Below are 27,784 nucleotides of genomic sequence, written 5' to 3' on the forward strand. Positions count from 1 at the left end.
TTTCCCGCCTAAAGTTTCAGTCGATCACAACCACCCGATGAGTGTAGGCGGCTCTGCAGCCTATACGAAACAAATTTGTAGTGGAAATGTAATATTTTAGATTATCCTCATCAACTCAGTTGTGTATATATATATATATATATATATATATATATATATATATATATATATATATATATATATATATATATATATATATATATATATATATACATATATAAAATAACAAAATCTTAGAGTTTGGATGGTCTCAACAAAACAATTTATGGTTCTTACAGTGACAAGCTTTCGCCTAGTTCACAAGGCATTGTCAGGTCCAAAATTTGGTATCAATTGTAAAGGACTCTTGAATCTAAATATTTCCATCATCATCAAAGCAGTTAATTGATCAGCAGGTCTGATTTCTTTACCCATAATTCTTCATCTCAATCATTGATATGAGCACTCCGTAGAAGTCATCATGTGATTGACATGTCAGCTTACTTGATAATGAAGTTCATTAATCCAATTAATATTTACTTCAGGAGTCTAGAAGCAATATGCTTCTATCTTGTACACAAATGCACATGTAATAGATTGATCAAATCTTGATTGTTTTAGGTAATAAAAGTAACAATTATCATCTCAAAAGAAAAAATTGAAAATTTGCTTGAATTTTCCTCAAGGAATCTTTTAACCATTCTCAAAATCACAAATAATAATTAAAGGTCATTGAGCAAAATTTCGTACCAGAGAAACAAATTACCCTAAATTTATCAATATTTGAAATTTAAATGGCTGCCATCCCTGTGTTACCTTCATGGGAAAAAATTAAATTTTTGATTTTCACCAACATAATAGCTTCAAAATGAGCCCACACAAATAGTATATCGGAAAAGGATTGTAAAAATTTTAGTCCAAATATCTGTTTAGTCCAAATATCTTCCTTCAACATCAGATTTTTAGCCTGACATTTGTTAGACATGTAATGCCATATGGGATTTGAATGGGAATAGCACATACAGAACTGCCTTACTAAACTGCAAAACAAGCTTGCTCTGAAAAACAGCATAATTTGATCAGGAACAAACTTTTTCTCACTTGCTGGGACTGAAAATTGGTCAATCTGTGCTTTTAGTATGTAAATTTCAAAAATGGAAAAGCGGAACAAAAAACTATTGATTGAACCTGAAATATGGCACTAGTTTGGTTGCTGGTAATTTTTTTCATGGCTGTGGATGTAACTGGTCCTTGGAACTTCCAGGTGCTAAGTCAAATTTATTCACAGCTAATACATACACCATATGTTTTACAATCAATGAGAAAAATCTGCCATATTTAAATAACTCACATTCTAAAAGTTGTATTTCATTATATACATTACGGATAGGAAAATGATACTGTGAAAAACTTATGTTTTCAATTGTAAAGTCTTAATTTTGTGTCATATTTACTTCCAACTGCAAACGTTTTTGAAATTGTAATTTGTGTTTCTTGTCAGTCAGTTTGGTATCACATTGCACAGGACCAACAGATGGACACTTTCTTTCTCAAAAATGTTTCATAATGCAATGACATTTGGAAATAGGCCATCTGGTAAGTGGTAAGATGAAACTATATGGAATACTTGTATATATATATATGCTTGTTCCATTGGGTGTTGGAGAACATCTGTGCTTAAACTAACATATCAAAAAAATATGTATTTTGTTTTATATTACCAGTAAAACAAACTTAATGAGATAAGAAAGAAATCAAGAAAGAAAAGTGAACATCCACCCCAAACTCTACACAGCGCAAATTAGGTGTCAATATATCCTTTATTTATATTTCCATATTGCCATTGACTTGAACAACAGCCCATTTTGAACAGTTCTAGGAATGTGTTTAAGTAGATATTCAGGTACACTCAACAGGAACGCAAAATCTAGTATTTTGTCGAGTTTTTGAAATCTTTTCACAGGTGGTTTAAGTATTGTTCGAGGCGAAGTTAGGGAGCTTTGTCAGTAAAGTGTTAGCGGAAAGTGACACTTGTCCTCCTATTAAACTGAACAGGGTTACTAATTTTATAGGCTGTAACAGAATTTTGACCCGCATAATTTTCACAGTGCACAAATTAAGAATATATTGACATAAAAACACGGGTCCCACGTCCGCCTGTGAGTTTTCATGGAGTAAGTTAGGGGGTCTCAAGGAGGAGTTTGTTGCATTGGTTGGGAAGCCCGCTGCCACACAGACTGCTGTCCTGCGACAGAATTAGAATTATCTGGCACGGCGGCGCGGCGATCAATATATCGATCGCTGAATCTGCCAAAATTGAGCTGAATTCCCTCAACAGTTATGCTGTATCTATCCTCCGGAACGTTGTCAGGAAGCTTGATGTGAGTGTAGAGTTCTGCCAAACAAAAACACAAAAAACTGCTCGGAATAACTGAACTGATGCGGGTAGGCCGACGGGGCTGAAAAAGTGCAAGTGGGTGAACGACGCGTCGCAGACGGACGGCGATGACGGTTTCCCATGTCATGATCGCGTTGTGATCTGAGTCAACGAAATAGGACAGTTGAATACTTGTGACGAACTGACCTTGTAGAAAGTCAAGGGCCCAACTTACTGTCTTTAGAAGCGTAAACATGGCGAAAAGTGAAAAGAATGGTTTTGGTGTGCCAATGGACACCTATGGTTCGACCGATGACACTGCCTCATTTATTAACAAGGATGAGTTAATGATGACGGTACGTTTCTAGTGCAATCATGTTCGATTAATAGTTGAACAGTACTTTCTTTACAATACTTGCGTTTTGTTTGCACGGTGTTGCTTAACGTATGTAAAATGTAAACTTGCCCCACCAGCATATCGGACTCTTTAAAAGTCACCGTAAACTTACTATTTTAGACACACCTTCATAATGTGTGTGTGTGTGTTTTCGCGACTGCCAGCTCTTCGGTGCGTTCTATGCAGCGGAATTTAAATCATCGTCATTTATACTTCAAACACGAAATTGGCACCCTATTTTCACAAGCTAATTTCAGGGTTGTAGTTTCACACGTACAAACTCGACAGATACAAGGGTGTTATATTGTGATATGTAAGCGTATTTCCGAAACGTCCGTTTTATCAATGGTCAAGCAGATAGATACAACAATTCTATTATTCTAAGTCTGTATTGACGTGTATTGATGTGCTAACGACGTGACATGCAAATACAGTGCAGAAAGGCCTGGTTATTGTTTTCAGTAATGTTTTATTATGTGAGAAAACAAAACAAAAGCAAAGAAAGAAAGTGTCAGAGAGGATAAACGGCAGACAAAACTGAAATTTATGCCTGGAATTTTCATATATGTAGAGCCGTATCATCATGGTGTCTTCTAGCCTCATCAAAAATTAATGATTTCATGTTAATTCCAATAATGGAGAGGTGCACTGCTAGGTAATTTCATTCATCCACAGGTTTTTTTTGCAAACAACCTTGATTAATGTCTTCAGGCTATAGACTTGCATCATTACCATTCTTTACTTATACCTGCTATTGGTATTGAGTGACAGTTAACCGTTCTGTGGATATGGTTTCATATTCGGCAGTAAAACAGCGATGGTACCGACACTTTTTAACAAAGGGACAGTGTAAATCTATCTCTGGTAATTTGCAACTACTTTAAATGTGTGTAAATGGATGATATCTCAAATTCATTTTCTTAAAAATGATTGAAACCTATACGGTAACCGTAACTACTAAATAATAATGTATCATTATTTCATTTTACTCCTTTTTTAATTCAGCGAATATTGTTTTGATTTATTATCTCTACACTGATCTTTTGGCCTTTTCATATGATATTACGTAGACTGCGATGCAGTATGACATTCAAAAATTAAACTGCACCTTGCATATTAATGTGAATTTTTCAGCAAATTCATATCGAATGACAGTATTGAAAATATAATCTGAAAATAAATTGAAATACTGATGACGAAACACATTTTAATTTGCATCACCGCAAACTGAACTTTAGCGTTTAATCTATTTTTCTTAATTTATCATTGGTGTAATATCAATTGTAGTCTCTTATTGTATTAACTTAAAATTTGTAAAAAAATTAAGATTTATAAGATTGAAACAATAATATGAAACAAAGAAATAATTTCATTAGGACACTTGTTACTCTTACCTGTAATTGATTTTCTGTTTGAATAATTGCGGACATTTTGACTGTAGGTGCTAATATCATAGAGTGGGAAAGTCAACTGTAGAATTAACGTGAGTGTTCTCATTAATGTAATATGCACCTCCAAAATGACAGACCTCAACTTTTGTTCAATCTTTCCTCAATGAAACTTTCGACCATTTTTCTTACCAAATCAACAATAAAAAGCAGGGGTCACCGTGCAATGTTTGGAACTAGCGAAACAAATTACTCCACTTTTTGCGATATGTGAAATTCAAAATGGCTACCATTCCTGTTAGTAACTCTATGGGGAAAAATTAAATTTTGGATTTTCAAAAAACTAAGACAGTTACTGGCAATTTTTCTTACACCAAGAGCTTTAAAATGAGCCCCCTCAAGTGGTAGATCAGAAAAGAATTGTAGAAATTTTAGAGTCCAAACATCTGTCCCCGAGGCACGTTCTACCTTTATAATTAGGTATTGCAAACAAGCTATACTATGCTGTGACTGTACATTGGTACATATGCAGAAAAATAACTCCTTCCCTCCTCCCCACCCCAAAAAAGGGAAAAAACAATCCCTCCTCCCCCCCCCAAAAATAATAATAAAATATTGCAAATACTTTCAGCAGCAGTATGTCATGGTGTACAACACTTAAAAAAAATGTGTCTTTTCCTGTAGCTATAAAATTAAAAGTTGTCATATAATTTTTATATCTAGTGTGATCTGCCATTATTTCAATAATTTGGCCATTATATATTAATATGATTTACAAGAACGTTAGGCTAAATAATCAGCTATGTCCATCCCAGGGCATACAAAATCATTGATAATGTCATCAAAGTAAAGGTTATGAGTTACAAATCAGGTGCAGTGAGGATTTGCCTTTTTTCAGAAATGTGTCATTCTAATATTTTCCAGAAAATATTTTCATAAAAATTTATTGGAATTGAGAAGTGTACATGCATGTATGTCATTTTGATACATCATCTCCTAGTAAATACATCATGCATGCACAAATTTACAGACACAAAAACAAACAAGACAGCCAAACAAATAAAACCTCATGAGTCTTGAATTAAAAATCATCTGTTAGAGCAAATTCAGGATTTTTAACATCGCTGCTAAAAAAACCATGTGGGTAATATAGAAAATATTTACCATATGTTAAAGTCACATTTTAGCATTGACATGTGTTTGTATGTTAATACTGGTCTGATCTCATACCAGCAGAAATGACAATTAGGAGTTTTTTACATGAGTACCACATTGAAACATTGTATTTTTCATAATCAATGGAAATTTATACAGAGAAATGGCCACTGACTTTGTTTAGGATTAACCGATCCTAAACAGTAGGACATTTTTGACCAAAATAATTAGATCATTTTTTAAATGTCACTGTTTGATGCAATACCATTTGCAATGTGACCAATAATTACCCTTTTAAAAACCTTCACAGTGTCTTTATATCATATCATATCATCTAGATCCTTTAATAAGTTCTATGATTATATAAATCCCGTGTACCAAACCAGTGTTTCCACCATGGCTAAACAGTGAAATTATTAATTTCAACAGACATGACATATGCAGATGAGTGAACGAAATGATTTATAACTTGTGTTTTGCCCTCCGTTGCTGTTGCAGCCAACATCAGTTTACTATTTTTGTTTTTATGGGATATTTTGAAAGACAAGTTATAGCATCGATGCTGCTTTGTGATCTGATCAATATGTCATCAATTTAGCACAGACTTTTTCTTCAATTTGAGATATTTGAAAATGTTCTATTTTCATGTATAATACATCTTGAATAAGAAACAAACTATAACAATTTGCTATAAATTACTTACATACAGCTTTTCAAAAGCCCTTAAACATTAATTTCATGTAGTCTTGTTGTCATTGAAATTTTTAGAGAAGATACTATTATATTCACTATGGTCATATACATACCTCACAGGAAATATTAAAACTTAGAACCATAAACGGTAAATTTGTATTAAATTTGTAATGCTTGGCTCATGACTGTTACGTTAAACCCTTATACCAGAATGGTTTGGTCCAGAGCCATCGTAATCAATGGTGATTGTGGATCTGTTCACTTGGAATTGGGGGGTGAACAGGTTTAAGATCACCCTTTCACCACCATGGTTTGGTCCAAAGCTATTGTAAGCAATGGTGATGGTGGATCTGTTCACAGGGAATTATGAGGAGTGTAGAGGTTACAGTAAAACTCTTTCATTACCATTATTTGATACATCCCTGTAATTTTCTCCCTGGTGGGTCGACCTATATACAGGAAAATGGGATGAAAGTGTTCAAATCTGGCCTGTTTGTGCAGTTTTTAAATTTGGAACAGCATGGGTAATATTAATTGTATATCTGTGGTTGAACTGCCGCATGTTCAACTGGAAACCAGAGTTTAAAGAGGTAAACGATGTGGGTTTACCTGTATGTGGAAATATGGTGAAAAGTTTTTCTTCTGTAGCTTTTAGGTTGATGTGTTTCTGTATGGTCATGGTATTTTGGTAGTCACCATGTTGATCAGTCGTATTTTTATATCTTTGTACAAACAGGAGGTGAACAGATGGTCATTTTTAATTCAATCCATACTTAGTATATCGCCATCCAGGCAGTCAACTTTGTCAAAGTGACCTTCTGTGTATTAAAAGAAACTACAAGTATGTCTAGCTTTGGTGAGAGTGGACCTGAAAGCTGCTGGGCCACAGTTAGTACACATGGAATTAACAACCAACAGAAGTATCAACTTTTAGTAAAGTGTAACTGTTAAAGTATTTCAAGGAAATGCTTTCCTGTATAAATTAGCTGAGAAATTTATAGCCAGTTTCTATAATGTGCATTCAGATTTATTTATATTTTTTAAATTGGATGATCAGTTAGATCGTCATTCTAAATGTAAAACGTAGGTAAGAACAGCACAGCTGAAATGTTATAGAATATCTATATTTTATGAACACACAGTCTGTCACTGCATGACAATTCCTTTCTTATCATTATGCTTTTCCTTTATGAAATTGTGTATATTGAATATAGCAAGGTTGTCAAATGTGAAAAATTTACATTATTTAGGAACTGATAAGTGATGAGGACTGTGCATTAATGAACCAAGTAGTTACGTCAGTGTTTGAGTAATTTTTTTTTGAAATAGCTCACCAAAGTTGTTAATGAAAAGACGAATGTGACAAATATGGAAGAGAAAGTAATTGTGGTCAAAGTTTGTGAGAAAATAACATATTCGTTTCCACAATGTAGTTGTTTCATGTTGTATTTGCTGATGATTCAGGTACTTAACCCTATCACCCCATTTCCTTATCTGGAGGTCCAACTTTACTTTAGAAATCAATTGGGTTGGTTCAAACCACTGTGGTTTAAGGGTTTATGTGACAACTTTTGATATAAAGAATTTTTATAAAACAGCATTAATTCGACAAAAAGCCAAAGAATTAACTTAAAATTATACATGATAAACACTTCATCAGATAATTACCAGTACTAAGCATGGCACAGCAATTATTTGCTGATTGCTCAAATTTGGATATAAAATACTGATTGAAGTCACTAATAAGTTTCTTTTTGAAAGACCAATGAATTTTTAGTTTTAAAGATGTAGCATAGATCACCTTGCACACTTGTAAATGGAGTATGGATTCATTCAAAATATGTGTGCAAATGGTGTATCTGAGGGTCATCTAAAGGGCTTCTTTACCAACTAGGACAGTGAAAAGTAACACTGGCTCAAACTTGGAAACAATTGGCTTCCGGTCAGAAACCATCGTCTTGATAAATGTTGTATAAATTGCAAGCTGAAATGTTGACTGCCTGCATTAATTAAAATTAGATGTTTAATTGAAAATTTGACACACACAGTGCTAATGTAACTAACCATAATCAAAGAAGTCATAGTATATGACATAGCCGTCCTATTTAAATATGTATGGTAATAATCAGACACTTTTGTATGAAAAGCAGCTGTTGACAATATTGGTAATATTTTTATGCGATGATGGAGGGGCTTCTATTATTCATAAAATGCAGCTGTCATAATTTTTTTCTTTTCATAGTCAAATTTTAGCAGGTTAGATGATGTGAGAGTTTAATTCAAAGCTACATTGAGCATGTACATGGCTTGAGAATATACAAATTTGCCATTGTCTTGTATTTTAATAAAGTAATACCATTGCACAGTTGTGACTGCTGTAGTCACCAGAGCTTTCATATTGCTTAACAAAACATCCACATTGAAATCACGACTTTTTTTGAAGAGCATTCATATGCCATTTAGGTGTTACAATTCACGTACACATTTAAATTTTCAATGAAATATGAGGTGAATTTATTTCTGACGGAAGTGTGCATTGATTAATCAATAATGTAACATATTTGATTACTTAAATATGTCAACAAATTAACATTTATTGCTTTTTATATGAACAAATTAATATTAACATAATGTGTACGTTTCAAAGAGGAATTAATATGCATTGTAGCGGATTGACTGAAATTTTGTCAGTGTGCTTTATTAAGGGAAATGAACAGACAGGTTTCCTGGTAAAAGGACATTTTAAATTTATGAATTTGTATTCTATTGCACAGCAAGCAAGGTTACATTGAGTAGAATGAAACATTTATTTAGATTGTGGAATATACCAGAATTATATCATGGATTATCATGGAATATATATCATGGATTTTGCTAAACATTATCAATCATCACTGTTGTGTCACACTATTTCATGCGGCAAAATGAAATTATGTTAAAAAAACTACAAAATTACGTTTAGCTATGACAAGGCATTGAATTGTCTAGATATGTGAGAAGTATTTTAATTATTACTAAGATGAAGGACAATAAGACGTTAGCATAATAAGAGGTGACATAAGCGTTATCAAATTGATGAGATGATAGAAAAACCTGTCATATTGTTGATGATTTGCATCATGTGAAATTGATAAACAGAATAATTCTGTAATCTATCATTACAGCAAAATCTTTAAAGTGACATATTGTAATATGCAATATCCTGTTTAGGTTTCATGAAATATGACCAAAACTTACCCCATACCCCAAAGTTTACGTCGGACCATTGTATCAAATGGATGACATATTCTTATCATTTCATATACAAACTGTATTGATGAAGAATTTGTCTGACTCATCAGTTTTGAAGTTACAGTGACTGGTTTTAACTATTTGCCAGCCATATACCTTTATCATGTGTTCACCAAGCACTACCCATGTTACATTTAGTTGTAAAAAATATGTGAAAAGTGTTAATGGGCTTTATCAATGTTTTGCAAAATAATAATAACAATTTCTTTACTACTACATATACTGCACACTAATCCGGATAAAAAAATTAAAAAAAATACTACTAGGTAAAATGTTATGTTTTCCAGAAAAATGACTAAATTTTCAAAATTATTTTAATCATTTTATAAGACCATCAACTAGTCCATGAATATATTGAAACTTCACACCTTATTTAATGTGTGGATACTTAACTCCTTTTTTACCAGAAAACTTGAAAACTTGAACAAAGTTCTCTTCCATTTTATTTGCATGAACACAGTTTGAATCTATTTTGATTAGAAGTATAGAAGTACAAATTCTGAAATACAAAGAGCTGTTTTAATTGCAATCGCTGAAATTCCTTTAATTGATTTAATAATCAGGCAAAATAACTATTATTATTGAATTATCATAACTAATGTGTTTTTGAGAAGATCTGATTATAAAAGAGCTCATGAAATTTTCAAGCTACTTCACTGTGCAAGAATGGAAACATGTTGAATTCATACATATGCTAATTTGACATACCGGTACTGTAGCTATATTCTTTTGTTTGATCCCCATCAAATTGTACAGGTGCTGTTGAAGTTGTATGTCAAGTCTACATTGTCTACCTGGTCTATTTATGTCTACCAGGTCTACATTGTGTCTACATGTACCTGGTCTACATTGTATCTACCAGGTCCATGTTATATCTACCAGGTCTATATTCATGATTGTATCTACCTGGTCTACATTGTATCTACCTGGTCTACATTGTATCTACCAGATCCATGTTATATCTACCAGGTCTACATTCATGATTGTATCTACCTGGTCTACATTGTATCTACCTGGTCTACATTGTATCTACCTGGTCTACATTGTATCTACCTGGTCTATATTGTATCTACCAGGTCTACATTGTATCTACCTGGTCTACATTGTATCTACCTGGTCTATATTGTATCTACCAGATCCATGTTATATCTACCAGGTCTACATTCATGATTGTATCTACCTGGTCTACATTGCCTTGTCAACATTGTAACTCTGTGGTTTACACTGTAACACATGGGCCTACATTGTATATAATTCTGTGTTGCACTTTGAATATGCTGTATTGTCCAGTCTCCTGTGCTATGCTACATTGTCTGGTCTAGTACTCTTCTTTAGTCCATGCCCTTCATGGTGTCAGTAACTACATTGCATCTGCCTGGTTTATATTCCCATCTATTTTTACACTTTGTATCTTTCTGTTTTCAAGCTTCAATCTCTAAGCAGGATCAAGCTTTATGACCATGATCTTTCATTCTGTAGAAAATTGAAGTTCAGCTTCCTTCCTTCTTTCTTTATGGGTAGCAACACATCTCCAGGTAAAGAATTTTAGCATGCTATATGTTGGCCATTAATCTATTGACAGAATGAAAGAATGGGTTTGGCAAAGAAGGCCATAGACTAAAGAAATGAATAAGAAGCTTTTTGTGTCAGTTTACAAAAGATGTTTATACAGGGTTTCAAGTATGCTTGTTTAATGTTCAAATTCTGCATTTCTGTCTTCGTAGGTCCGTGAGAATTACTTCAACCTTGTTTTATACAGAAGTGTCAGTGTGTATTTTTCCTTAAAGTTTGATGTGTGCTCTATCTAGCAGGATATCTTGCATTTGATCTGCCGCCTTAAATATGAATATATCAAGGTTCAAGGTGAACAATTTTGTCAATTGAGTTGGAATTTAACTTTTTGAACTACAGTGATTGCAAATTTTTACCCATACACAATGGTTCAAACACGTCATTTTCAATGAAAAATATTGTCAGGTGCAGGAGGTAAAAAGTTTTGACCCTTTTACCAATTTTTATGAATTTTTCTGCATTTTTTTTTTTGATAATTTTGGATCAACTAGGCATAACTTTTAATTAGCTACAATTTTTGAGCAAAATTTTGGGAAAAATAAAAAAAATTGTCTTCGTTTTGAAAAATGGTTGATAATATTTTCTATAAGGGTGACAAAAATTGACTAATCACACTCTTAGAGTTAAAGTAAGGTATCTTGTAATTTTTTGACTATCTTTGATGCTCTCAGACTTTGATTTAGTACACAAAGAGTGCTAAACTTGAACATAAACATCAAGCAAAGTGTAAATTATGTATTTCTGCCTTATTGATGTATCATCTTTTGTTTCACAGTCACAAATTAAAAAGTAATTTTTTTACTAAAGAATGATATTAAGTCATTGGTAGAAATATCTATAGTAAAATAATTCATAATATGATATTACTTTCATCTAACTGTCATGGCAATTTTAATAACTGATATCTTTACCAAACAGTATATTAATTTGAAAATTGTATATTTGGGTTGTTTCATGTGGTAGGCCCAATTTCAATGACTGCATTCCTTGGAAATTTGAAATGCCAGCATGACAGACTAGATGCACTGGTAACTCAAATTGAATTATATAACAATACGATTCTTCATTCCTGGGAGAAGTCAGTGTTACCTGGATTTTAAACCGTGTCAGACAGGAGGAAAACATATCAGACTTTAAATCAAATATTTGCTATTTGAGAATGTCCATGCCAACACTTGATGTAATGTAATACATGTATACATCACAAATGGAAGAATGAAAATTGTACTAATAAACATAGGATAATTATTTCATTGTAAACTTTTGGCAAGACTGCTGACAAACATAGAACCCACGATGAACAATTTTACAAATTACCACAATACTAGGGTGCCATATTGCTTCATAAGGCATGGGATCCCCCTTAAGTAAACCTGGTTGTGTTTGAACTGAAGGTTGGGTCAAGTGGTCCTCATGTACTAGTATGCCAACTTCCAATTATTCCCATGTAAGGATAAAAAACTGCAGATAGCATCTCAATTTTGAAAGTAAAATGTTTGTTTCCAAATATATTAAATGGCTATACTGTCCACATACACTACTCTCTTCTTTCAATCATCTTTCCTGCAAAAACCCTTTTCCTGCCAAGTCGGTGAAAATCCGCTTGAAATTCGGTGTAGCCAGAATCTAAGCACTGGTGACCGTTATTCTCCCAACTCGGTGGAAATCGGGCCCTTTTTGGGTACCCCCTTTCCTGCCAAGTCGACGGCACTACGTTTTGCTATCCCCTGTGCGTTTAGGGGTCATCCGAGGACAGGTTTTCTGACAAGGAACGCCTTTTCCCCTCGAAATGGGTTCGCAGGGAGTCGATAGACAGGGAAAGGTGCAGAAACCTGTCCGCCAGTCCCCCACACCCGAGGGGGGCTGGTTTTTTTTTACCGCTTTTTAGCGGACTTGGCAGGATAGCATGGTGACGTTTTCTGGCGGAGTTGGACGTACTTGGCTGCCTGGCACTATAGAGATTGCTGCCGAACTTGACCAACTCGGCAATGCTAATCTAGAAGGCTACCTCTTGCAAACGACTTGGCAGATGGTGCCGATGGTACGAGACGAAAGTCACTTATTCAGTTGTGCGTGACTGAAAATGAGAACGTATTTTTGACAGGACGGCTCGACTTGTTCCTCCGATGGAACGGATATGAACGACTCGGAAATACCATTACAAACTGGTGTCCGACGTACTAAATTAAGCTGGGCTTCAGCTCTGCAAGTTCAAGCCAGGCAACGTCCTTCACCGCCTTGGCCATGCCATTCAATGGACATAGCTTTGGATTTTTTATTTATTCCATCGTCCGAAGTATTGGCTCTGGTTTGCAGGCAAACGTATCCTCTTGCCGACGCATTGGTAACTACGTACGCTGTTTGCGTACAGAGAATTCAAAAGGGGACATAAGGTCAATGCTACGGGGATACCGCCTGCACTTAGCAGGGACTGCTTTTGTTATGCAAACCAGCTAGCAGTACAATATGGCTGCCAGGCATGTGGACACGTCGATGGCTAGAACAATGGAAGCATATTGCGTTGTACCCGTGCATCGCAAAAGTGAACTGAAGACTTGGGTGTAGTGACTGGTTATCACTGGTTAGCTGCAGCCCAAGCCATGTTGGTACAAACCCGTACCTGACTGAGGACCACTCGATTAAGTCAGTAATGAACGGTAACACTCGTAAACAAACTCCCAACTGAGCTGGCTATACTACGTGGAGCTGTGCTTCAATGGCTCAGCCATGTCGTTAATACAACGGCAAAAACGTAGTTGTTTGTGCTACACTGCCAAGTCGTTGAAGGTACGTATTCAATTGACCCTACCCTGGGGAAACAGGACAGGTTTGCCGGTGCTGCTGCACCCCTAGCACGACCCTCAGGGTCTCTGACTAACAGACGAGTGAGGTGATGTTTGTGCCTAGCGAACGTGCGTAATACTGAAGGAGTTTATTTCCGAAAAAATAAACATGAAACGGCAATAAAATGACGCACTCCCAGGGGCAAACAAAGCCGGTGACCTCAATTTTTTTCTGCAGTAACCCTTGAGCTCCTTCCCCTGTCTACGGGCATGTAGAAATTATCGAAGTCTAACACGTATAAGTACGGCTAAAACTACCCTGAAAATGGGCGATTTCTGCCAAAATGCCTGGCAGGATAGCGTGCAGGAGAGCCAATCTTTTGCAGGCACATATTATGGGGCGGTTTTCTACTTCGTTTGCTGAGAATTTGTCCCTGGGGTGTTTTTGCTGTATGAGATCAAAATTAGATATCAAAACTTGACCCTGCAACTAGGGAGCACAATTAGAACATGAAATTGATATTTGTTGATATCGATATTTTGTTTCTTCATCTAGAACAGGCACTTAATGAGCACTATGTTTTTCAATATTTTTAAATTTTTATTCCATTATTAAAGCAATATTGATGTACATTTAGTATTGCAGAGGAGCTTTGTATCATGGATTTCTTTGTAATTATAATTATGCTTGGAGGTATTTCATAATAAAAAATGGCAATACTGTAGATTAGTGGACCCAGAAATTTTGTTTGAATTGTTAGTAACCTAGGGAGTACACTAATACCATCACTCCCCATCAGAACTCAGAAGAAAATCCCTTTTAGTTCACAGCCGAAGGTGTATCCACTTATCTTCAGTCATCCCCAAAAATTATACAAGACCATGATATAGAGATGAGTGATTATAGGACCTAGCCTATACAAAGGACTTATTGCTGTATTTCTGTTGTATACATTGTTAAGACACAGTACTAATTAGATCCCATTTTACTTTATATTTGCAGATATACGGTACTGTACACTCATACCCTTTCAATGTACTCATATTAACTAAATGTAATATTTGTTATAGTCAAGCCTAAATGTGTTTATTCTTTTTGGATTAGGAAGTGACTGTGCCCATGTCAATAAGATGTTGTCATTGACAGTATTGACCCTCAACAGTTAGACATTAAAACCATGGTAACATCAAAGATAATGTTCAGAGTGGTGTTTAGACTGAAGTAATGGCATACTTTGAGGACTTTTATGAGACGATAATGACAAATCAAAACAAGATACATGGACAATGTAAGATTATAACCATAGCAAGGAATGTATTCTGTGATCATGATTGCAAGTGTAAACACCCTTTAGCTGTTATAGTATCTTGCTCAATTGTTCTAAATGTTGTAAGTATGTCCACAAGAGCAGTTTTCTGTGATCTTGTAAGCTTTGTAGGGTCATAAATAGCGCCATCAAGTCGTTAAGAATAGGTATATTAAATTTATACATGATCAAATAGTATCCAGACTTTCATGTTGTTACATATTATGATTGCGTTAACCCTTTGAGTGTCAAAGCCTACTTTTGTCCCCTTTATAAAATAAACCCAAGTCAATTTTTCTCAGATTTTTGCCAAAATTTTGAGAAAAAAGTGTAGCCAATGAAATGCAATATCCATTTGATCCAAAATTCTGAAAAAAATACAGAAAACTTCATAAAAATTGGTAAAATTTTGTACTAAAATTTTGGCAGGAGAAAATTACAGTGCTCAAAGCGTCAAGAGTAAATCCTGAAGTATCAGAAGAGCAATATTTTATTCTGCCGTACATTACCATTATAGTGCAGACTGCATGGCAGAGAAATGTGGAAATGTAGTTATTATATTTCTGCTCTTCATTCGATTGCACTTACGGTTGACTGAGTATAGCAAGGAGGTCAACCTTTTGAGTGCTGTAACTTTTCCCAACAGAATTTTTTTGCATCAGTTTTCTAATTTTTATGAATTTTTCTGTAATTTTTTTGATAACTTTGGACCAAATGGACACAACATTTTATAGGCTACAGTTATTGATAAAAATTTAGGGAGAATCTGAACAAAAAATTGTCTACATTATATTTATAAGTGGAACAAAAACTTTGGCACTCAGTGGCTTAATGCATATTACGAAATTGGCATATCTGTGCTATCAGATGCATTTTGCCAAACTGCGGTATCTGCCTTCAAAATGAGCCCCCTTACCGGTAGACCAGAAAAGTCTGAAATGTATTTTAGAGTCAAAATATAGCTGTCCCCGAGGTGTATTCCACCTCAAAAGTTAAATCAAATTTATGTAGCAAAGAAATCAAGTTCCTGACCAACCCCCTGACATACAATTCTGTAGGAGCTAGTTCCTGGAAACTAATGTAATCATTCTTTTAAGATCAAGAATTGTAAAATGGATCATGCAAATTGCTGACAATTGCATAATATCTTTCAAAATTCAGTTGCCTGTATTAGGAAATGGTGGTCAAAATAAGCATCTGAGTATTTGACAAGTCTATGTTGATACTCTAGCACCTGTGATTGAAAAACTGGACTTTGTAGCTGTGAAGAGAGTATACAGTATGAATTTTCAGCCAGGATCATGGTCCCTTTTAACCCTTTCACCCCCAGTTCCCTGTATACAGGTCCAACTTTACCATAGAAAACAATGGATTTGGGACAAACCATGGTGGTGAAAGGGTTTAAAACATGTTCATCCATTTCCCTGTGAACAGGTCTACTATCACCATTGATAAAAATTAGTTTGAGCAAAACCATGATGGTGAAAGGGTTAAATTAACATTCATGAAATGTTTTCTCAGTTCTGGTACAATCAAATCTTCACGGTTGAAACCATTCAACTATTGTGTGATAAAACTGATACTTGACTGATTTATAATCTGTTGTTTCATCAAGCAGCATATCTACAAGCCCCATGATAAGTTTTATCTATAGATTCTCTATCAGAATGTGCATAATGTTTTTATGGGAAGCAAAAAATTATGGAAATGAACTAATTGATGTCATTCGCCTAAAAGTGACAGTTTTCCATTTAAAAGAAAATGAAACTTTAATGGCAACATTCACAAGATTCCTCAGAATGAAGGAATTATTTGGAATAGAATTTTACAGGAAACACATTATTTTTGTGTGACAGGAGAACTTCAAAATAATTGTAAGTCCAGGCAAGTAGCCTCTTTAAAGAATTAATATGATGAAACTTTCTTGAAGACAATGGCATGATACAGATATTTTGAAAAAGTGACCACCATAACTTCTCCTGCCTTGTTCATGAGAAGTCTCTTCTGAATTGTTGCAGAGGACTGCAATGCTTATAATTTCTAAAATCAAGTGATGCTGATGTTACAATGTAGCGGATAAAAGAACCCCACTGCATCATACACCTTTGTCTCGTTCAGATTGACCACTTTGCGTCGGTGTAGCACCGGTGCTCAGCCCGGGCTGACGTAAAATAACCAATGTGGACATGCTTCGTCGGCCTAGGGCCGACGCAGTTTGGTCCCGGCTAGAAGGGGGGTTCAGGGCCGACGCAAAATTTGGGCCGACTCAAATTCACGTGTGTGGGCAGCTCTAAAATGAGCCCCCACAATTGGTATATCAGAAAAGAATTGTAGAAATTTGACACTCCGACTATCTATCCCTGAGGCGTGTTCTACCTTGAAAATGTGAAGCTAATTACTGATGCGATGCATTTTTTAAATGGAAAATGGCAAAAGTGAAGTTATTTATAGAATGACACTAATGTCTAACTTAGTCTAAACTATATTATGAAATACCATGAATGTTCATCTGGTACGGATGACATAAATTTTATATTAAATGTAAGGACAGTAGAGTCAGCTGAAAAGGAAATTAGAAATTGGAATTGGAAATTAAACTTCTCTCAGTGATGTAAACATAAACTTAGAAAACTAAAGTTAACATCTGCCTCAAATTTCCTTTTTCATGTAATAAACTGAAAGACGTTTCCTCCAATGCTTTTAGGTAGCTTCCTTTTACCTTCATTGGGCAATTATTTTTCAGCTGTATTTCAAAGTCAGTCCTCAGTTGTCCCTTCATGTTATTGCCTGGGATGCTAAGTGCTGCACTGGCTATCATGTCTATATTGGGAATAACAAACCTCTGTGTGAGCTAAATGACCTTGTACATTTGATATCCCTTAACATCAATATAATTTAGATATAAACTCTGTGGTTTGCATCGATATGGTGTAATGTTAAATGAGTTATAAATAGGGCAAAACATACACATATTGTGCTGGCTCAGTTTCAAGGTCATAGTTCACTTGTTAGTTAACTAATCATAACTAACAAGTCAGTGATCTTGTTTGACCATTTTCTGATTCCGTATTTTGTGATTTGCCAATTGAAGCTCCAAGTTCTTGATTCAGTTGATAATAATGGTATACTGTAGATCATGTTTAGCAAACTTGACAAACATAGATATTAATTTAAAAGTAGTGTTGAGGACTAAACCTGCCTAAAACTGTTATGAAAACTATGCAAGATCACTGTTAACCGTTTTCTATATTGAACAGGGTTACTCATTTACTGATTGGAATTGGGAACTAACCACTTGAATGTTTCCAACTGGGTAATAGTCAAGATACTCATATTTAATTCTAGGAATTATAAGATATTGGCAGCTACTTTTGCCAAGCCAGCAGTTTTCTGTTCAAGCAGCCATCAGATCGCTAAGATTTTACTGTGGTTTAGCTGCATTTGTAACAAATTACATGAGAAATGGTGTCATTTGATGTATAACTACATGTATACGACGGGTGACCTTTAGTTTGGTGACAGATGTTAGGAATCTTATACTTCAATAAAACCGACAAAGGACCTGTTTCACCAAATATACATAACCAAACCATGTTTAACAAGCCATGAAAGATAATCTGAAATATTTTGTCTGGAGTATGAAAATATGAAATGTTTTCCAACTAAATATTTGATTTTGCCTCATGACATAATTTTTGTATTTCCTGTCCAAAAAAGTAGTTTGTCTGCAAATTGACAACTGGAGTTAAAGTTACTGGTACCATTTGAATTCTCCGATGAATTAAATGTCATGCAGTGTGAGTGTAGTCAATAATGCATTTGCAATGATGTCATGGATAGACTCTTCTGGAAGTTAACAAGGATGTTCATGAAAGTGACAGTTATTCTCATCCAAAGTTATCGGTTTAAAGTCAATGTGCAAGACATGTGTGAACAAATAAGACAAATATTTGAAAACATTGCATACAGGATGGATGAAAGTCACCAATGAGAGATATACTGTGAACGTTTGAATAAAATTACCAATGATGTCAAGAATTTTGAATAGAGTGAGTTCATCCTGCATTTCTTCAGCGTTTACTGAAAGTTCCAAGTACAAGTTAGGATAGGTGGTAAAAATTCACCCCTTTACCACAATTATGGTTTGACCCAAACCAATTGCTATCAATCGTAATTTTTTACCTGTTTACAGGAAATATGGGGTAAACAGGGTGATGTAATCGTAATATTTACTAAGGATGATTCTTATTGAGTTCTTGGACTTATTTTGGATATTTACGTATATGGTATAATAATCAAAACCTTTGCTTTCTACTAAAATACAAACCAAGAAGTCTTCTGAGGTATGTGTACATGTAACTGCTGATATAATTATTTTTAAGTTTCAGTGACGGTGCCGTGTTGTCCAGAGTTTATCACATGCTATGTGCGAAACAAACAAAAATGCATAGACAAGTTTCATTTAAATTACTTCTCAATTGAGTTTCAACGTTGATTTCACTTTTACCGGTACAAATTAAAATGGCTGGAGTTGACAGTTTCATTGAGATGAGTAGAAGTGACAGTAAATTAAATATACTTTAATGAAGCTGTTCATCCCAGTCCATTGTAAATAGCTCCACAATCACCATTGATAACCATTAATTTGGCTGAACGTGAAACCATGGCAATGAAAGGTTGTATTGTATCTCAGAATTGCAAGTTCAACTGTGAAGGTGCAGAGATACTAAACTACTTGTATTAGAATGGACTTGATGACAAGTTTAGCATAAATGCCAAACAAACAAGAATTTAAAGGTTACGATTTTGATTTTTTAGACCCCAAGTCACTGTTTGCAAGAATGGTACCTATGCAGGCATTTAATGCAACAACTAAAATAAACAGCCGAGACTTCCAATATCCAAATGACATTTCCATGTGAATCATTGTTACAAACATGCCTTATCAAGGTGATTCAAGTGTCAATTCTCATGTTGACAAAATTTAGAGTGTGTTCAAAGTCCAACATGAATGGGGATTCCAATCTGTAATTTATAGCAATCGTCACAATAGCAATGCACACATACCAATTGAATTTTTAAACCTTATCATTAGACACTGCTTATTGGCAGTAAAGTTTGAGAACAAAATACCTTGAATGAAAAAAAATAATATTATTGATTACATATTCTGCCATCTCATGGATTTCTGTCTCAGAATACACATTAACTAAGATTATGATAGCAACTGTAACTGCAATAGAAATATACTTTACCGCCCAATTAATTTTACATTATTTTGAATTTAAAATAGTTTCATTCAGGTGGGCAACATCAGACATGAAAAGAGAGCTTTGATTTATTTTGTATGGGAGGATCAAATATTATCAACCATCTGTAGGTTTTTATCTCTAAAAGTGTAACAGACATAATGACTGCTTGATTCAGTATCTAAGCAGAAAAATCAACCACAGAAAATAAATATTATCCACAAACTGTAGAAAAATAATGACTTTGCAAGCTACACAGAAGTTCTTTTTAAGCTTGAGATGTGTGGGCAGTTGATCTGTGCATCAGTTGTGTGTAGTCGCTATACCTGCAGGCTATACATATGTACTGATCCTGTTCAAATACAAAGGGGCACCCTAGATTCTGCCACCATGTCACTCCAGTTTCACATTAATTCCCAAATCCTTGGACTCACTGAACAAATAAGCTTTCTCCATTATAGAAACCTGAGCAGATCAAAACAAGATTGTATCAGTCTTACAAAATTCTTAGAAATATGATATCTATCAACTGTCTTTCCAGGAAAAAAAAGGAGAGAAAACACTAGGTTTCTTTGGATGCATGATTCTCATTCAAACTTCTGCCTTGGATCTGTATTTTCCAATTGCATTTTGACCTGGAGAGATAACCTACTTAGATGGTGATATTAACAGTGAAGCCCAACAGGTTTCACGTTTTCCATAGTCCTGTGAAAACGTTTGTTTCATAAAAATTTGTAGTCTCACAGGTTTATGACATAATTTGTTAACATCAAATAGGTTCCATACACTATACAGTCTCAGCCAATCTCAATATGTTAATGAAAACAAAGCTTTGATGAGCAGTATGTTTAATGACATCATGGACAAAAACTGAACTGATTTTGGGTTTCCTTTCAAATTATAGAATGAAATCAAGGTGAGTTGACATTGAAAAGTGACAGCATCTTCAGTGTGGCCTACATGAAATACTGTCAGCTGCAGTATAGAAATAACAAAACAAATAACAAACTATTATGTCATCAAATTTTACCTTCATCATCATCATCATCAATATTCAAAAATGTCAATATGATAAATTTACAATTTACAATATATTCCTTTATGCAAGATACATTTGATATTAATTTTTAAATTTTTCTGGATTTTATCATTTTTCACTTGATTGAAAGAGCTTCATGAAGATTTTGAGAAATAATAGATGGAAAGAAAATGTCAATAATTTAAAAATCAGAAAAAACTGCTCCTGCCCAGAAAACTGAAAGCATAATAGTATTGTCTGTAAATTCAAATACAAAATCTTATACCTGAATGAATAGCATTGTTGATGTTTGACAACCAAGTAATTTTTTCAACATTTGCAGTTTTAATGAATTAATTCTCAAGAGCTGCTGACCAGTTTGTATAGCCTGTAGATTAGTTCACCACATTTGTGGTTGTGATGGCATTGTTTCATTGTCATTGAGATTTAATCTGCATTTGTACTATTTCAGTATACTAAGAAAATAATTGAAAATGTAGAAAGTTATCAGTAATTCAGTACATAATATTGTAATAAGAGGAAAGTGATAACATTGATGGAGGTTACACGATGTTTCAAGTCTGACACCAGCAGGAAGCAATGATGGAATTGATGGTAATTTGTGCTGTGATTTGATCAAATATGGCTGAACAGTGACCTCCAGAAAAGACAATAACAATAATACAATACAATAACAGGGTTGTTACTAAAGCATTGATACAATTTATTTTCCAAGAGTGACTAAGTTTTTTATAATACAGGAAATTCAATCATTATATATTCTTCAGACAGTGCTGCCAAATGGTGCAGGTGTTTATCTATTCATGAAAGTTAACAAAAAACTAACATCTGATGAAGATCAGCAGTCCTTTGGGAATGCAGAAAGTTGGTACAAACATTGTTCATTAGTCATGTCTGCAACTGAGGCCCCTACTTAAATTCATCTGGCATATACTAAATACTGAATCATTTTTTGTAATATTATATTGAGGACATATTTTGTTTTTGAAAAGTTTCTGTTCAGGTATATGTGACTATACAATAGGATAATATCCCTGAAGAAACAACAATTTATTTCTTTCATGCATTGTCTATTCTGTGTTTGCAAATCAAAATTAATCCATTCTGTCTCCCAAGGGTTCTCTATTCACAGGATGCATCAGCTTATTATTTACTGTAAAATATGACTATGTGTTTGATATATTTGATGAACTTGATGTTTTTAAAGGTGTTTATCGAAGTTTCATTCCTCATGAAGTCATTCATTCAACGAGCATAAATAGCATTGCGCCAGAAGTTGTATAAACAACTTGTCCGGCGGGCGACCAGATTTTATTTTTGACTTGCCCGAACGTAAATTTCACTTGTCCCGGGCGTCGGGGCGATAGGAATTGTCAAGCCCAGTCATCAGGAATGATGCACACAGTAGAATTTGATTTTGTTAAGTCCCCGCAAGCGGGGACTTAATGGGTTAGGTCATGTCCGTCCCGGCGTCCTTCCGTCCGTGCACCTGTCATCAACGATTTCTGTGGCATCTGTGAAGCGATCGTTTTGTAACTGGGCATAAATGTAGTACCATATGGTCTCTTGATGCACAGTCCTTATTATCTCAAATAATTCAATTTAGTCACCAAAATTACTCTTGATGTCTTTTATTCAGACTTTTTTCTCTGAATCCGAATCTGAAGCCAATGTTTGGATCATGTAAATACACTGATGACGTAAATCACCGGACTGTACGATTATTTATGGGGGAGACGCTAGCAAAGGTTGTAGTCGATTCCAAAAGGTATTTCGCAGGACTGGTGACGGTTTCGGTTGGTCAGTTTTAGGAGTTTTAGGCGTCAAGCGTTGTCTGTCGTGATGAACGAGAGCCACAGAAAGCTTTAGTAATTTGCAAAAAATGTCATCTCGTCAGTTTTAAACGTCATCGTTGACAAGCACTACGGTTGTTTATGCGGGCTCCCGTAAAATAATGGTATGGTCAGACGATTTGAATCGCTGGTGATCACATGCCTCACAGCTGATCAGCTTTATGTCGCCCTACTATTGATTGTGCCCAACGCACATAGATGCTCAAATGATTCTGTTTGTCTTGAGCGTAAAGGACATTTTACTCTACGTATTCATGACAGATGAAAAGATAGGTGTATTTTCATGTGCAACTTTGCTAACAGAGTGATTTTGGACGCGTTAACGTGTGATGGGTGAGTGCATGGCGTTGGACGTCGACTGCATTGGCCACGAATGATGCCGTCCGCAAAGTAATGCAGTACCGAAAAACCGTCATTAATATTCAACTTTTTTCGCTACTCGGAAGTTGAAAGAACGGCTAGTACGGGATCGAAATAAAATACTCGAGAAAGAACGTCAACTTTCAAAGTCTGAAGGAGCCATGCTCTGCCCGATGGCTATCCCTTGGTGGAGCGTAACGGTGCGAAGGCCCGCGCTGTTTTGGAGTTGGTGATGAATGCCGCAAATAACAACGTTGCAGACGGCTTGCTGAAGCAAACATATTCGTTCGTATAGCCATGACATGCATGTTGATGATGCCGATCATTGACCAATGTAATTTTGTCTTTCATAGTCAGGATGCAAACCTTTCGATAATACAACCAATGATACAGTCGACCATCGCAGAATTACGGACAGTGTTAGATGTAAAGGAATCATGAACGCAACCTTTCGATAATACAACCAATGATACAGTCGACCATCGCAGAATTACGGACAGTGTTAGATGTAAAGGAATCATGAACGCGAGTTCAGAGAAGAAATCGAAGCCAACCACACGACCTGACATATGCTAATGAGAGCTGCGTCATCCGCTTTGCCTGTGCAAACTCGCGTCGACGCTTCATCGCGCCGAACATTTGATACAGCGAACGGAGGAGCGATTTCCTGCCAACTGTACTAGATGTACTAATATCCTATTGTATCTTGACAAAGTCATAAATGCAAGTAAATACCCAGAGATTGACAATGAACTCCGTGACTACGGTATCGAGGCACTTGAAACTTCATCGATCATCTTGGATCAGACAACGTAATACAGGCTCTAGAGTCAATGCAGGCGAACCGCTAGCCGCCACTGATACATAAAAATCAAGCGGCTAGCGGTTCGCCTGCATTGACTCTAGAGCCTGTGACGTAAACCGTGAGCACTCACGGCAACGCGTTTAGAAACGACTTCAGACAAGCGAAGTTTACGCTGAGAACTCGGAGTCATGTCGTACGAACTTTGCTAATTCAAGAATATGCGGAAAGGTTTCCTGCAGTTCGACAATTGACATGTATTGCAGTAGTAATTCCTGTATCCTTGGTTGCATGCGAAAGGGCTTCAGCTGCTAAAACAGGAGCCCGTAGTAGATTTCCGACGGCAATGTAGATAATTTGATGTTGCTCTCAATGGAAGGGCCGTGTGTTTCCGATTTCCCGTACGGCAGAGCAAGGGAGATATTTGCCTCGAGGGCTCGCAGAAACCCTAGGAATTCTTAGATGTTGAATGTTATTGAGATTTGTCAAAGTAAACAATGGCCCGTTTATGATAGTGTTGGTATTGATAAAGCTTGATTGATCACAAAGCCATTCGATAGACATTTTCTCGGCAAAGTCGACGAAAGACTAGTTTCGATATTACAATGTAAACAGCGGGGACTGTGTCATCTTTCGATGATTTGTTATCCTTTGTTTGAGACAGGTCTCAGGTAATTAGGAACTCAGGGCTGTCACTTGAAACTTGAAATTTTGTGACTGAATACAAAATAGCTGTGTAGATGAGACTATTTAATGTAGGGTTCCAGTTGTTCAGCTGTTCAATTGATACAATATCACTTGTGAAACATCAAGCAGGGTAGAACTTAGTGCTTGATCAAGTTATAGTTCAAAACATGCACTGTTATGAATGTTTTGAATGCCAAAAATTTACTATGAAATCTAAAAAATATCATTTGTATGTAAATTTTGTTGCTATTCATGTTTTATATTATGTCAAGTGCTACTGGCATGAACACAATGAAATTTGTATGCAAGTAGTGTTAACAATCAGGATTTTGTGAGAATTATGTTAATCTACAAAGACTGACTTGCATCCTGAAATCAGCTTTGTCAGAGAATACAGACTTCTGAACTCCTCATTTAAAACAATGATACATAAATTGTTTTATTACAAAACCTGCATATATATGTGTGAATAATGATGGTATTTCAAATTCACTTCATTAGGTTTCTATGCATGTAGTATATACATGTTCAAATGCAATTCAAAATTCTAGTCATCACCAGGAAAGTAATGAATCATTTGTTTCTCTGAGTGTCAATGTATGATATTATCATCGGTCTCTGAAGGAATAGAAGCAGACAGGTACATTGGTTTCCCCATCTGAACATACAGCTGCATCTCAGTGTCATTATTTCATTGTTCCAACCTGCTGGAACAAATTTTTTCAAACTTTCTGGCGGATAAGATACGGTGGCACCATATGCCTACAAATTTGTTTTGCTACACAATCCAATTTAGATGAGAGAGAGTCCCTTTGTTTTTCCTTTTTTGTCGATAATTATGTCCAAGTGGAGGTTTTTTAATGGATCACAAGCAAAAAAAAATGTTATCTAATCATTAGGGAATTACTCACAACTATTTCTGGTATAGATGGCACAGACTAAGAACAATGACATGACATTGTACATTTTAAATATCCAACAATCTTTACCCACCAGCTGGCCAATACCTATCATCTACTTTTAATGATTTTATTCAGATTTACATGAAAAAAAAACAAACAAACAAAAAACTGCAGCCAAACAAAGTTTAGAAATGGATAAAACATGTATTTCCTCATGCTTTGTGTGCCAATGCAATGCACATTCTAAAGACTAATCTTATCTTGGTATTTGATATCATTTGTAATGGAGATACTTGCACTCTTCACTAGCTTATTGTGTCACCATTAGAAAACATTTGTATGTAGAGATATTAAGCCATTCTCTAGAGTAATCATGATGAAAGCTTTAAGTGAACCTTGGTCTTATACATCAGTAAACATTTGAATTTATTGGCATAGACTGAGAAACAAGGGTTTAAGTTGTAAATAACTGTACCAGTACACTGCTCTATACCTTTACTTTCTGCTAATTATTTAGTAATTAACACCTACTGCCAACTTATTTTAGCTAATGACAAGCTTTTACATGTAATTATGCATTCTGGTATACTGATAATGTGATATGGATTCAGATAATACTGTTCCGATAGTACCATCTTAAGACATCTTGAGAAGTTCAGATTAATTTTCAATGACTGCTGATTAGCATTGTCTCATCCATGAGAATACAAGGTGTGTGAAATTAAATCTAGATCTTAAGATAACATCACCATACACCAAGCTAAAACAAATGCAGGGTACTGCCAAAGTTTGAATGTCAAGAAAATGTGTGAATGCTACTATTTAGTTGGGAAATGATATAGCAAATCCAAAGAAAAACATGAAATTTTGGTAATATATACACATTTCTTGATAGCTCAGAGTACATCATATGAGAATCAAAAATCAAATTTTGATATTACAAATATGCAATGTACTGTAATGCATGTATGATGTTGAACATTTCTGTTACTTTCATCTAAAGAATAATACGTGTAAAACTTTTCATATCTGCATACAGTGCAATTGCATTTTCATGAGTGTTTAAATGGATCAAATTTCATAATATGGTGTAGATGATAGAAGCAATCACAGACTCAGGCCTTAAAAAGACAACACAACACAAGACGTTAGCGCCTTGCTGTGAATATAATGACAAGAATAATTTGTGGCAAACTATACCTATCATAATACACATATGAATATATATAAATATATATAATTATATATATTGTCAGGTAACAGTAGATGTATGTTGGTTTAACAAAATAGAGGTGGTCATCTTCTTGAAGAATTTTGATGGTTTCCCATGTGTTTGTAGATGGATTTGATGAGTTGAAGTACATGTACATCATGCCAAGTCATGATTCACTTACGTATGATTTGCCTCGTGGTTGCCTGGTCATTCTGTATTCTATGCACACAGTTTAGCTCTCATGAGTTTCTGATCACTATCCTGCAGTATGTCTGAAGACAGTTCAATTTGAGATGCATATGTGAGTAACATTGACAAAATCCCATGTAGAAGAATGATACTCCCCAAAGGCGCCACAAATCATGACAGCATACACATTCATCTAAAAAGGGTGTTTCTGCAAGCAGAGTTGCCCTTTTATATGACTTTGAAAATCGTCATCCTAAATACTACACCTTGATGAAGTTTAAACTTACTTATTGTGAAATCTGTACATAATGTGAATAAACCTAATATCATCAACCAATAGACCATTTCATTTCAGTTCAACAACGGTGTTATTAATTATCTCAATTATTTCTCAGGGGGTTTCAGCTCATAATTACCAGACTTATATTGTTGAGAACATTATGCCTAGTTTTCAATTAACTTGCATTTAGTAAACTGTCTGGGGTTGAAGTCATGTTTTACTCGCTGCATTTTCTGCATTTAAACTGAGTTTATTAAAGACAAACATA

At 35.1% G+C, this 27,784-nt stretch overlaps 1 protein-coding gene across 1 annotated transcript in view; it reads left to right on the top strand.

Moving 5' to 3' along the window:
- The first annotated feature begins 2,160 nt into the window (after nucleotides 1-2,160).
- The window catches only part of LOC139137711 (anoctamin-7-like), a 74,532-nt gene continuing 48,908 nt past the window's right edge, over nucleotides 2,161-27,784 (top strand). The window contains exon 1 of the mRNA XM_070705953.1: nucleotides 2,161-2,712. Within this exon, the coding sequence (XP_070562054.1) occupies nucleotides 2,611-2,712 (102 nt within the window). The 5' untranslated portion in view covers nucleotides 2,161-2,610. The remainder of the gene's footprint in view (nucleotides 2,713-27,784) is intronic.

Source organism: Ptychodera flava, chromosome 7 (genome assembly GCF_041260155.1).
Source record: "Ptychodera flava strain L36383 chromosome 7, AS_Pfla_20210202, whole genome shotgun sequence".
In the NCBI taxonomy this organism is placed as follows: Eukaryota; Metazoa; Hemichordata; class Enteropneusta; family Ptychoderidae; genus Ptychodera; species Ptychodera flava.